This window comes from Pseudoliparis swirei, chromosome 24, assembly GCF_029220125.1.
Source record: "Pseudoliparis swirei isolate HS2019 ecotype Mariana Trench chromosome 24, NWPU_hadal_v1, whole genome shotgun sequence".
Lineage (NCBI taxonomy): Eukaryota > Metazoa > Chordata > Actinopteri > Perciformes > Liparidae > Pseudoliparis > Pseudoliparis swirei.
This window is the reverse complement of record NC_079411.1, coordinates 2,208,683-2,222,468: the sequence shown is the minus strand read 5'-3', so window position 1 is coordinate 2,222,468 and position 13,786 is coordinate 2,208,683. Positions and strand designations below refer to the sequence as shown.

Here is a 13,786-nt window from a genome sequence, read left to right as displayed (position 1 = left end):
AAAAAATATATATAAATATTTATAGAATTAAGAAATATATAAATATTTATAAATCTATATACATATATATATCCACACTCTCAGCCTGTGTTTGCTCCTGCAGGTTCAAGCGGCAGCAGAAGCCTCAGGATTCTGACAAAGAAAGCTTCAACATCGACCCGGTCGGCCACAGGTGAGGAACGACTCATCTTCACCTCTTCACCTCTTCACATCTTCACGTCGCTCATGTTCATCACCTGTCTTACAGGAGCTGGTCCGAGGAGCCGCACAACACCTCCCAACAGGTAACAGACGATAAGATGGTTGAGTGTGAAGTGTTCCACGACCGTCTCCAGAAAGAAAAACTTAATCTCCAGAGGCTTTTTAAAGAGTTTATTAATCTGAAGAAGTGGGAGGAGCTTATTGAAACATGAAGGAAACACTTTAACCTGGACAGGAAGTAGATGAACAGCCGTCACCTCGTGGCGTAGAGAAGTTACAGATTGACCTGAGATGTTTTAAATCACACAGGAGTAGAAACACGCTGCTCTGGGTTCTACTCACCGCCTTCTCTTTGTCTCAGGCGGACGGCGGCGCGGTGGGATTCAAACTGCCGGCGGACAGCGACTCGTCTCCGCTCTGATCGGAACAAACGGAAATAAACTGGAATAAATCACAAATAATTCATACGAAGTCGAATCAACGTCGAGATGAAAAGAGATCGTTCTCAGACGATTTTATTTATTTCAGTCGTAAAAAAAAAAAAATACGAAACATCGATTTGTTCATCGAGTTCTTCCATTTGCTTTCAGATTATTTAATATACAGCTTTTATCAAGTGAAGAGTCGCCCCCTGGTGGTCAGGAGAGAGAATGCAGCTTCAACACATGAAGCAGACTTCTATACAACCAGAGGATGTCAACACTTCCATCAGAATTGTGTTCACAGAATTAACAAAATGACACTTTATAATATAACGATAATTTATTCTGGAGGCGTCTGGACTTCAGTTTAAAAAGGAAAGATTAGATTATACACATTTATAATTAAAACTACTTTTATTCTGTTAACCGACGGCTTCATTCTTAAATTCATTGTTTCTTTGATGCACTTTATCAAGATTGTAAATAACATGCTGGAGTTTTTTAATAATCTGTGGAACATTTTAATTGTATATCAGTCTGAAAATATTCTAATATATATGCAAAATATCTAATAAAACTGTTTATTTGCATTTGTAAATGAAAATAAAATGTTTCTAAGTGTTGAGGGGCCTGGAATAGAAAAAGCAAATAAAGCGCTGACATCATCAAGATGTGATTTTATCTCTAAACGTTAAACCGACTCTTCTCTGGTTGATCCAGATTATTAACATCTTTTCTTTTTGTGCACAGATGAAATAAAAATACTTTGTTGCTTGCAGCCAAAATCACGGGAAGCGTTCTTTAAAGGTCGTTATGACGACGGCTTTCACTTGAAGGGAACCGGTATTTGTTCTTGTTTTTTTTGTTTTCCACCGGTTAATTTGAGTTAGTCGTCTTTGGCCGTAATTAAAAAAATAATAATATGCCAATGAGACAAATTCACATTCAAAGTAAATGACTGGTTAAAAGTCAACCATGTGTGCAGATTTACATATTAAAAACCAAAAAAATGATAAAGTATGATTCCTTTACTTAAGAACCTTTAAAAAAACCAAACCCTGACAATGATTTCTAGTTTTTAACTTAAAATGCCATAAAAACACTTTAATGCTGCAATAATACTGTACAATAGTTTCTTCCCCTATAGTGCAATATATTTAATAATATATAATTACTCTATTATTTAATATATACATATTATTTAAAATGTATATAAATATATATATATATGTTTAATATATATATACACGCATATATTAAATATAAATATTTAATATATATAAGAACTATATATATTAATTAAATATATATAAGAACTATATGTTTATAAAATATGTATATCTAATTAATATATATATATATTAATTAAATATATATATAATGAATATATATCAATCTGACACTATTGGGGGGAAATAACAATTGTAACAATATATATATTATCAATAGACATAAAATTTAAAGTCTTACTTACATGTATACGAGGCTGTGTGATCCATGTGGCTTGCCGTACTTCTCGAGGTCTGCAGCCTGAAAACTATTAAAAACTTCCATCTCCTGTTCAACAAACGCTGGAGGGGAAAAGAATAAAGACCCACAGCTCCACATGGACTTCAGTTCATAATTCTTCTTATTAAAACTGTTTTTATTAATTTATTCTCTATTAAAATAAAATCAGAAGAAACTCAGAACACAGCAGAAGCGAAAAAATAAACAATAGATTATGGAATGTACTTCAGTAAAGAAAATAAAAGCTCCAGCTGGTCCAACATGTTTGGGGGGGGGGGGGGGGCTTTATTACAACCAGTCAAATAAAGCACCGCTTTTAATATATTCATATATATATAAAGATATTTATATATATATTTATATAGTTTTCATATACACCTTCAGGCAATGACTCGGAGGATTCTTTACGGAATCAAGTTTCTTGTGGTTCTCTTAATTTACAGGTAAACTTAAGTTTCTGGATATTTAAACCACAGAAGAAGTCAAGGCAACTTTTCCCTTTTGCCTCGTTCATTAAAGTACAAAAAAACTGGCACGAGAGAGGACGACCGTTTTCCATACACAGTAAAAATGCAATAAAATTAAAGTACAGGCGGGGAGGAGACGAGTCCTGTAAACATTTCCCCCCCGCGACGGCGAAAACCTCAAAATAAAAATCACGTTCAAAAACAAATTCAAATCAGTATAAAACACACAAAGGAAAAAAAAAAAAAAATGTGCGATAGCTTCGTACGACGTCCGTTTCTCTTCTTCGTTTGTCCAGCAGGGGGCGTCGTCTGTGGGAGGAGTCAGAGTTCTAGAGAGCGAAACGACAAGGCGAGCGCCACTGAAGCTGAAAGATCAACCGACTGAACATCAGCAGGAGGCAACGACCAGCAGCACACAAACAGCAGAAGAAGAAGAAAGAGAAGAGAAACAGGAAAACTTTTTTTTTCTCCCCTCAGAGCAGAAAAAAAAGAAGAAAGTTGACGTTTTTGTTAAAGATCTCATGGCAGCTGCGAGTTGATGATGTCATGAAGAGGGCGGGTCCTTAACGGACAGTTTGGTAACTATGGCGATGGTGGCTTCCACCGTCCTGTGCAGCATGTCCAGCATGTCGGGTGGGGGGACGGCGCTCGGGAGCACCTGTGGCGAGGAGGAGGAGGGGGCGTGGCCACCGCAGCCCTCAGGCCCCTCCCCCACCAGCCCGACAGCTGATGGGAAGGCGGAGTCCTCCGAGAGGGGCGTGGCCGAGCCGCCGGTCTTAGAGCCCGCCTCCTTCTCGTCCTTCGCCTCCTCCGATTGGGCGTTCATCGGCTCGCCCCTCCTCGCCTCCCGGCGCTCCGCATCGTCATCCGCCGCCACGAGTCGCGCCAGTTCAGGCTCCTCCCCCTGCGCAAAGCTCTCCCCCGCCTCCTGCAGCAGGGAGGAGGAGGAGGAGAACGAGGAGGAGGACGACGACGACGCCTCCATCTTCTCCTCCTTGGGGGAGGAGTCCACGTTTCCGGAGGAGGCGGCGTCGGGCGAGGGCGGGTCCTGCTCGGTGCCCGGGTCGATCAGCGAGGAGGAGTCTCGCGTCTCCGTGTCCGAGGTGCTGGCCGGCGTCAGCGCCTCCTGCTGGTCGGGCTTCGGCTCGCCGCCCAGCGGGAGCACCGAGGAAGACGAGGAAGAGGTGGAGGCCACGCAGAGCGGCGGCGGATCGCCGGCTCGGTCGTCGTCGCTGCTCACACGCCGCCGCTTCACCGGGGTCGCCCCGTCGTCCTCAGCTGAGACACACAGATACACACACACAGATACACACACACACACACACACAATCACAAAACATGCAGTTGTTTTAATAGAAATGTGTTAATCGAAACTGTTCAACTTTGAGTGTACTGGCCCTTTAAGAGTTTAAACCGACCAGTGTGAGACAGGAAGTGTTACAAATCTTAATTTAAATATTTGACGAAATCAAGTTGTTTACAGGATATTAAACTTTTCTTTATAATGCTTTTAATTCTTGTTGTTACACTGTGTGTGTGTTACACTGTGTGTGTGTGTGTGTTACAGTGTGTGTGTGTGTGTTACAGTGTGTGTGTGTGTTACAGTGTGTGTGTGTGTGTGTTACAGTGTGTGTGTGTGTTACAGTGTGTGTGTGTGTTACAGTGTGTGTGTGTGTTACACTGTGTGTGTGTTACACTGTGTGTGTGTGTGTTACACTGTGTGTGTGTGTGTTAGTGTGTTACAGTGTGTGTGTGTGGTGTACCTTTGGCCTTGTGCTCCTTGGCCTCCAGCTCCAGGACGCTGCGCCGCTGGACACAGGCGCGGCAGCGACCGAGCAGCTCCTGCAAGGCGGGGCAGAGGGCCGGATCCACCGCCTGGGGGGGCTGGACGGACAGCAGCAGCAGCAAGGCCCTCAGTTCCTGAGAGAGAGAGAGAGAGAGAGAGTGTTCAGGCTGAAGTAGACAGGAAGTGGCGTGCGGTGCGTTCAGGCGCGTCGGCGTCGTACGGCGTTCAGCAGGCCGCTCGTCTTGCTGAGCTCCGGGCGGTGCGCCGCCAGCTCGGGCTGCAGGCTGCTCTGCTCACTCAGCAGGTTGGTCACCAGAACACCAATCAGGTTGGAGCAGCTGGGGCCCGACAGCACCTGGACCTACACACACACACAACGGGTTGCTATGGTGACAACATCTAGACTGGACTACGGAAGCCGAGAGGCCTGTGAGAAAATAACATCCTCAGGTTTTTTTTGCCAGCTGACTTTTTTCTGGTTTGTTGTAATACGCATTCTGGCCACAAGGGGCATCACAACCAAGCGGCTCCCTACTGTAGAGACATGCAGGACTCTTAGATGTTAATATGAAGGGCTCAATCTCAGCTAATTAATCACTAATGAAGATGTACTCATGATTATTAATTACATCGTTGCTCATAAATCCCCCAGAATCCTTCCTGTTCTTTTATTTCTCTCACGAGTTTCTCAGGGTCCCCGACCTGGACAACCGACGCAATTGGAACAATAAAAAAAGATGCTAAATATCGATTATATTTCCGCAAAAAGAAAACCCACACATCTGCGCACCTTGTGCAGGAAGCAGGTGAGGAAGGCGTACGCCGCGTTGTTGTTGAGGAACGTCCGCTCGTCCATCAGGATGCACTTGATGTACTCGCTGAACACCGGGTCCTCGCACAGCAGCTTCACGCACGACTTCGCCAGCACCGACTGAAACGAGACGACGGCGAAGCAGAGAAGGGATGAAAGAGAGGAAAGAGAAACCGAACGAGTGGAACGGAGACGCGTCATGTGACCCACCTGCGACTGACAGAGCTCCGTCCACAGTTTGGGGAAGATGGCGAGGTGGAGAGGGAGCCCCTCGTACGCTATCAACACACCTGGGAGACACAGTGGAGGGGTTAATGACCTGAGTGTGTGTGTGTGTGTGTGTGTTTCACGTGCACGCACTCAGCTTGACGAGCGTGTCCGTGAACTTCTCGCAGTTGATGGCGACGCGACACAGAAGGTGACTGAACTGGTGGTAGGACAGGAAGTAGTCCAGCAGCATGCGGTCGTACACCTCGTCTTTACCCTGGGGGGTGGGGGGGGGGGGGAGAGAGAGAGAGAGAGAGAGAAGGGAGACCGAGAAAGAGGGGGAGAAGGAGGGATAGAGAGGAAGGAGAGAAATTACTAACGGGTTTTAAAGATCCAACATTTCTTTTGTAAAAGTAAAAGTCTGTTATTAAGTAAACATGTGGTCTATAGGTGGTCTCCATGTGGTCTACAGGTAGTCTACATGTGGTCTCCATGTGATCTCCATGTGGTCTACAGGTGGTCTACATGTGGTCTCCATGTGGTCTCCAGGTAGTCTACATGTGGTCTCCATGTGGTCTACAGGTAGTCTCCATGTGGTCTACAGGTAGTCTACATGTGGTCTCCATGTGATCTCCATGTGGTCTACATGTGATCTACATGTGGTCTACAGGTGGTCTCCATGTGGTCTACATGTAGTCTACATGTGGTCTACATGTGGTCTACATGTAGTCTACATGTGGTCTACATGTGGTCTACATGTGGTCTACATGTGGTCTACATGTGGTCTACATGTGGTCTCCATGTGGTCTACAGGTGGTCTACATGTGGTCTACAGGTGGTCTACAGGTGGTCTACAGGTGGTCTACATGTGGTCTACATGTGATCTACATGTGATCTACATGTGGTCTACAGGTGGTCTCCATGTGGTCTACAGGTAGTCTACATGTGGTCTCCATGTGGTCTACAGGTAGTCTACATGTGGTCTACATGTGGTCTACAGGTGGTCTCCATGTGGTCTCCATGTGGTCTACATGTGGTCTACAGGTGGTCTACAGGTGGTCTACAGGTGGTCTACAGGTGGTCTACATGTGGTCTACAGGTGGTCTACAGGTGGTCTACATGTGGTCTACAGGTGGTCTACATGTGGTCTACATGTGGTCTACATGTGGTCTACATGTGGTCTACATGTGGTCTACATGTGGTCTACAGGTGGTCTACATGTGGTCTACATGTGGTCTCCAGGTGGTCTACATGTGGTCTACAGGTGGTCTCCAGGTGGTCTACAGGTGGTCTACAGGTGGTCTACATGTGGTCTACAGGTGGTCTCCAGGTGGTCTCCAGGTGGTCTCCAGGTGGTCTCCAGGGCCCCACCTTGCTGCTCTCCACCATGGACGGCAGCAGACACATGTTGAGCTCTGGTCTCGGGGGCCGGATGTTGTTCTTGGCTCCCATGAGCTTTATGTTCTCTCTGCAGGGAAGATACGGGCCGAACGACACTACACACACACACACACACACACACACACAAAATACACTTTAATAAGAATATCACGGTGATGAAGAGGAGGAGGAGGAGGAGGAGGAGGAGGAGGAGGAGGAGCCTCACTGGGGATGTTGCTGTGGTGGTAGGTGCAGTGGTTGTGCTGCAGGAAGGGAACCAGCGTGTGCAGGAAGTCGTGAGGACTCAGCAGAACGAGTTCCTTCAGCACGTCTGGATGAGCCGGGACACAAGAGCACGGAACGTCAAAAGGAAGTAGTTACCAAAATAAAAGCCCTGCATTGGAGCTCATTTAAAAAATTAATGAATTATAAAAAACATTTTTAAAAGGAAAACAAGCAAATCTTCACATTTGTAAATAAAAATATAACAAATCAAAATCACCTGATTGTTTCATTGAGATAATTGTGTGAGTGTGTGTGTGTGTGTGTGTGTCCCAGTGTCTCCAGCATCGATCCAGAGGAACGATGTCTCTCAGAAACAAACTGGTTCTATGTAGCAAAACTCAAAATTGAGTCAGATCATCGTCCCGGAGGACTTCTGACACAGAGTGTAGTTTGCAGTGTGTGTGTGTGTGTGTGTGTGTGTGTGTGTTACCCAGGCAGGCGTTGCGGAGCTCGGGCGGGCTGTAGGAGTTGAGGAGTGTGAGCAGCTTGTGGGCGAAGTCGATCCTCTCCTGCCACTGGATCAGAGCCTGCTTCACATCTGGAGAGAAGACACACACACATATATTTATTTATATATAATTAAGAACTGACACGAGCAATTAAAACAAATTACAGTAATATATAAATAATATGTACTATATTATTTTACAGAAATATCATATAACATAGAAACTCATGTAATAAATCAGTGTAACAAATGAACATTATATAATATGGAATATAAATTAAATATAGCATTTAATGATATTATAATATATATATTATATATATCTTAAACGTATATGCCACATCATATACTACTCTAAAGTACACTAACAGTTGGCGGTATATTACTCTGACCATGTTGTCACTTTGTCTAAGTCCTGGTCTTCAAGCTCACACTGGCCAATCGGAGCAGAGCCTTGGCCAGGGGGGTGGGGCTTAGCAATGGGTCAACTGCCCCGATAGTTCCAGTAGAGCTCTGGTTGTGTGTGTGTGTGTGTGTGTGTGTGTGTGTGTGTGTGTGTGTGCGTGTGTGTGTGTGTGCGTCCCGTTTGCCTCGTACATGTGGAGTCTGATTGTTCTCCTCTAGATTGTTCATTTTAAATAAAGTTGCATCTGTTGCTCACCTTTGCGCTGCAGGTACGGCCGCGTGGCTTTGAGGACGGACAGGAAGATGGAGAGCAGCTCCACCAGGTCCCCGGTGACGTGGCACGCCGTCGCCTCGTGGTACATCATGTGCAGCGTGTTGAAGGACTGCGGAGCAGACGGCACAACGAGGAGCTTCAGCTTTACGCTTTTAAAAGAACATAAACGATGAAAGTCCAAGAGTCTTTAATTCATCTCCAAATGTCTTATTGTTCAGCGTGTATGTCTCTTTAATGATATTATCTAGATGGTCTGGAATGTGAGTCTCTTTCTCCAGGTCCTGGTCCCACCTCAGTCATGAGGATCAGTCCCCTGTTGAAGACCACCAGCAGGCGGTCCTCGTCGTTCTCCAGCAGAACCCTGAAGGCACTAAGAGGGACGGCAAAACCAGGCGTTAGGATCCAGAGACCAGCTCCTCAAGGCCCATTGTGTGTGTGTGTGTGTTTAACGTGTGTGTGTGTGCTGACCTGATGAGCGTGGTCCAGCAGGACCGGCCGTCCAGGCAGCGCAGGTAGCAGCTGATGGTGGTCTTCTTGAACTGCTTGACGTCCTCCAGCTCCTCCTCCCTCATGTCGGCCCTCTGCGCCACGAACAGCTGCATCAAGTTGAACAGCTCCTCCACCGCCTGCAGGGGGCCGCGCACACACACACACACACACACAATCAACAACAACAAATCAGCTGAAACTGATCTGAGAACAGCTCAAACCGGCTTCGTCCATGAAGCTGATCTGGGATCAGGCGCTCACCCCGGGGTACTGGCTGGCGTGCGGCGTGAGGTTCTTGAAGGCCCACTGGATGTTCTGATGCGAGGCGAGCTGCCGCGTGAAGGCGGGCGACTGCTCGCAGCACATCCTCAGGATGCCGTAGTAGGCGGGCAGCATGCCGCGGTTGAAGAGCACCACCTCCTGGTCGTCGTGGTCGGCCAGGATGTAGTTGAAGGCGATGTTCTTGGTGACCACCGGGTTCTGCACCACCAGCCGGACGTTCTCCGGGCAGTCCACGCACATGTTGTACCAGAAGGACAGCAGCGCCTGCTTGTTGTGGTTGGTGGCGATGGCCGGCTCCGAGAGCTTGGGCTGAGGAGGGAGAGGAAGACCACGAGACCAGAGGGTAAGACCGGAGAGAGGAAGACCACGAGACTCGAGGGTCAAACCACGAGACTAGAGGGTCAAACCACGAGACTAGCGGGTCAGACCACGAGACTAGAGGGTCAGACCGGAGAGGAAGACCAGGAGACTGAGGCGTGAAGAAGATAAGGAGTAAACAATAGAGGAAGAGGAAGCGTACCTGGAAGAGGTTCCACAGGTCCATGAAGTAGCCGGAGAACATGAGCTTCTCGGTCTTGGAGATGAGGCAGTAGGTCATGAAGCTGAAGTACTGGACCAGCTTGGTGGTGCCGTGGACGCTGGCGTCCACGTACAGCTTGGCGCGGCCCAGCAGCCCGAGCAGCAGGTTGTACACCTGGTGGAGGACCACGGTAGTGTCGGGCGACAGCGGCAGCTCGCGGGTCGGCAGGTGGAGCGAGCGCGTGGAGCGAAACATCTGGCGGAACGAGTTGCTGGGGATGAGGGAGACGAGCAGGTAGGCCGCCGCTGGAGAGACACGGTCACAGCAGCATTATTATTATTATTATTTATGAGTTCAAACTCACGTTATGGTGAATAAAAGTTGCATCCACACGCACGTGAAGCTACGGCAGGAAAAGGCTCATCGAGGTTATTTATGGAAATTATTTATTTACATTATGGTATTTCTACTCTGATGTTTGTCTTGTTTGAACTTCAGGTGTAAAAATTAATAAAATATATTTATTTTAAAGGAAAAGTTCTGAACAGGCAAAACAAAACTAGAATTACCGCCTCGGGCCTCAAACGACCAATCAGGTTGCAGTTTTCATCCACGTGTGTTCGAAATGTAACGATTTTAATAGACATTTGTGTGAAATCGTCATTATTATCATATTTATTCTTAACTTATGGCCCAAAATGTTTCATGAGGTCACAGCGAGCTCGAGTCCAAGTCTTAAAATGTTCCTAAAATATCACGTTCACTAGAATGGGACTAGACCCGATGTCGGGTCCAAGATGTCCGTTATTTTCTATATTGGAACATGTCAGAGTGCATTATGGGTATTATACCGCAGTCACTTACCAAAGAAAACATTTATAAAAACACAATAAACGTGGATGCATCTGCACACGTGTTATAGTAAGCCGAGCCCATATTTATTAAGGGTGTTTTTAAAAAATGTCTAACATCCACTTGGCCGCAGCGTTGCATTGTGGGGGACGCCCGAGGCTCTTACATGTGCGGACCCGGGGGTAGTTGTGAGCCAGCAGGAAGCGCTCCACCCAGTTCTCCATGTTCTGCAGCACCCAGCTGTGGGCCAGCTTGTTCCTGGGGGTCTGGACCGCCAGCCAGTCCAGACACTGGGACGGGTTGTACTCGATCACCTGGAGGGGAGAAGGAGAGTTGTTTTGCAATATGTTCGGGAGTAGTTTATAGAGCGTTTCAGTTACACCGGCCCTTTAAGAGGGCGGCCATGATGCTGGTGAAGATGAGTTTGACACCCCTGATCTATCGGTTCAAATATCACATTGGAGAAAGTTCTGGGTGATCGATTAAAAACTCATAAATACACAAAAATAAACTGGATTTTTTTATTTCAAGTCGCATTAAAAAAATAAAAGCAGAAGGTCGACATGTCACCGTTTAAAGGAAACACGGATTAGAAAATAAAAGCTTCATTTTTAAAATATATAAAACAGTGAATTGTGTTTCACCTCCCAGATCCTCTGCAGGATGTAGGAGGCGAAGGAGGGCATCCCCGGAGGTCCGCCCGCAAACTCCATCAGCATCGTCAGCAGCTTGAAGAAAGGGTTGGCGGCCTGACGGAGACAAACACAACGCTGTGGTCCGTTCTCACACACTCGGGAGGTTAGACTCCACGAGATAATCATCAAAGATGATAAAGAACAAAGAAGCAAGTAAAAGACAGGCTGATAAATCTGCATGGCTCTAAACTCGTGGATCTCACCTCCGGAGTCAGCTTTGCGATGGAGGTGAAGAGCATCGACACAATCTGTACAGCCGCCGGGAGGAGAATTATATATTAATACAAGTATTTATACTGCTTTCTGCAAATACAATTTCTATGATAACAAATTATTTATTTATAAATAACACATGTCTATATATATATACACATACATATACATAAATGAATAACATATTTATACATATAGTAATAACATATATTAATACAATTATTTCTACTGCCTTCTGCAAATAAATTAAATTGATGTAATATATATTATTTATATATATTAATAACACATAAATATATACATATTTATATATGGTATTCAAATATATGTATATATATATTAATACCACATAAATATATAACACACATATATATATATACCACATATATATAAATAACATATGTATATGTTATTAATAATTATATATATATATAAATAAATTCAATAATAAAATGTACATTATTTTGAAATTGGCCATTCAGCATTGTGAAATAATTTGCTTTGAAGTTATATAATATGCGGTTAAAAGATGGACGCCGTAAGTCGCATCCCGAGTAAAAGTTCTGAATCGGTTCTGATGAGCCCGTCGCCATGGTGATGAACCTACGTGCTCGGCCAGGCGGTTGTTATAGCGACAGAGGCTGAAGATGAGGTTGCAGGTCTGCCGGATGTTGATGCCGTCTCGGATGTGCTGGAAGAGGAAGGGGAAACCTTTCCCCCCCGTCAGCGCCGCCATGTCGCTCTGAGACAGAGTCAGGTGTCTGGAGAGGAGGAGGAGGAAGAGGAGGAGGAGAGGGTAAGACGCCTGGATGCAGTTGCAACCGTACACACTCATTGTGTTTATTTATGGCAATTACTTATTTACATTATTGTATTTCTACTCTTGTGTTTGTCTTGTTTGAACTTCAGGTGTAAAAGGAATAGAAAATAAAATAAGGGGACAAACTGTTTGTAATTTAATATAATTTAATTTATAATATAAATACATATATACGCCTCAGACCTTAAACGACCATCAAGTTGCAGTTTTCTGTCCAAATTGTAAATATTTTATGAGACATTTGTGTGAAATCGTCGATATTAGCATATTCATTCTTAGCTTATGGCCAAAAATGTTTCTGATGACATCATGTTACATTCACACAGCTACAGGGAGCAACTCGGGGTTAAGCGTCTTGCTCAAGGACGCATCGTCTAGGGCGGGGATTGAACCACCGCCCACCCGCTAACCACGACCCACAGTCTGACCCGTTCCCTCGTACCTCTCGGAGCGAGACTGCTCCACCAGCAGAGCGATGAGCGCGATCATCTTCTCCAGAGCGGCCGGTCGATACTTCTCCTCCGCCAGAGACAAGATGTCCTCCTCCTCGTCCTCCTCCTCCCCCTCCTCCTCCGACAGCACCTCCACCTGAGGCTGAGGGAGGACACTCTTCATTTACGGGTTATTTGCCGTGCAGAATTAAGATGATGATACGAGTAAATTAATATTAATAACAGCTAAAAGATTCAAATTTATTAAATTACATAACTCTGCATAACCAATAAATAAAGCAAGTGAATCAATAACATTAATAATAGCTAAAATAATAAAATTAATAAAATTGCACAACCAATAAATAAAGCAGTAAGTGAATCAATAATAATAATAATAGCTAAAATAATGAAATTAATAAAATTGCATAAGCAATGAATAAAGAAGTAAGTGAATCAATAATATTTATAATAGCTAAAAGAATAAAATAAATTAAATTGCATCACTAATAAATAGAAGCAGTAAGTAAATCAATAATAGCTAAAAGAATAAAATAAATTGCATAACTCTGCATAACCAATAAATAGAATCAGGCCACACAGAATGATAGTATGATGGTAAACAGTGTAGTACTGTAGTAACAGTGAGTATTCTAACATGGAGTACTGGTGTAGACCTACGTTCTCTGGGCCTTTGGTTCCCATGTAGAAATGGACCATGATGGAAATGGCTTGGAGAGACAACAGGAACTGACTCTGCAGACACGGAGACAGACCACGGTCACACAACATCAAAGAGACTCCATTTGTCCCATTTTTTAAATAAAAAAACAAGAGTAAAAAAAAATATCAGAAAGAAAAAATACAAACAAACAAACGAGCTTCAGCGTTCAGACCGACCTCCTCCTCGCCCATCTTGGCGAACTCGTAGAGGAAGGCGAAGTACTCCGTGAGGTGTTTGCTGTGCGGCTTCACGCCGTGCTCCATGATGGACAGCAGCGTCTTCACGAAGCGCGTCACGCAGGACCGGCTGCCGATGTCCTCCACCGGCCCGTCCATGTCGTCAGAGCTGAGGGGGAGGAGCCAAAACAGACACGCTAAGGAACACACAGGTAAGGGAATAATATACAATATATATATATAGATAAATATACATACACATTTAAAAAATAGTCCTTTGGGGGTGTGCAGCTTTAGGTATTCAAACTATGACATGTATGATCGCAGGTCGACTGGCAGCAGAGTTTTTCTTGGACATTGATTCAGTCCAACACATCCTGACTATAAAC

The 13,786-nt window shown here is 44.9% G+C and overlaps 1 protein-coding gene across 1 annotated transcript in view; it reads right to left on the bottom strand.

Moving 5' to 3' along the window:
• Positions 1-357: 357 nt before the first annotated feature.
• usp34 (ubiquitin specific peptidase 34) overlaps positions 358-13,786 on the bottom strand; it is a 29,503-nt gene continuing 16,074 nt past the window's right edge. The window contains exons 46-67 of the mRNA XM_056408672.1: positions 13,398-13,566; positions 13,179-13,253; positions 12,509-12,660; positions 11,854-12,007; positions 11,237-11,281; positions 10,983-11,087; positions 10,505-10,652; positions 9,487-9,791; positions 8,946-9,275; positions 8,664-8,821; positions 8,487-8,565; positions 8,178-8,304; positions 7,499-7,606; positions 7,010-7,114; positions 6,775-6,899; positions 5,557-5,680; positions 5,407-5,486; positions 5,176-5,316; positions 4,606-4,746; positions 4,363-4,519; positions 2,098-3,877; positions 358-618 (exon numbers count right to left, since the gene is read on the bottom strand). Coding sequence (XP_056264647.1) covers positions 3,144-3,877; positions 4,363-4,519; positions 4,606-4,746; positions 5,176-5,316; positions 5,407-5,486; positions 5,557-5,680; positions 6,775-6,899; positions 7,010-7,114; positions 7,499-7,606; positions 8,178-8,304; positions 8,487-8,565; positions 8,664-8,821; positions 8,946-9,275; positions 9,487-9,791; positions 10,505-10,652; positions 10,983-11,087; positions 11,237-11,281; positions 11,854-12,007; positions 12,509-12,660; positions 13,179-13,253; positions 13,398-13,566 — 3,562 coding nt within the window. The 3' untranslated portion in view covers positions 358-618; positions 2,098-3,143. The remainder of the gene's footprint in view (positions 619-2,097; positions 3,878-4,362; positions 4,520-4,605; positions 4,747-5,175; positions 5,317-5,406; positions 5,487-5,556; positions 5,681-6,774; positions 6,900-7,009; positions 7,115-7,498; positions 7,607-8,177; positions 8,305-8,486; positions 8,566-8,663; positions 8,822-8,945; positions 9,276-9,486; positions 9,792-10,504; positions 10,653-10,982; positions 11,088-11,236; positions 11,282-11,853; positions 12,008-12,508; positions 12,661-13,178; positions 13,254-13,397; positions 13,567-13,786) is intronic.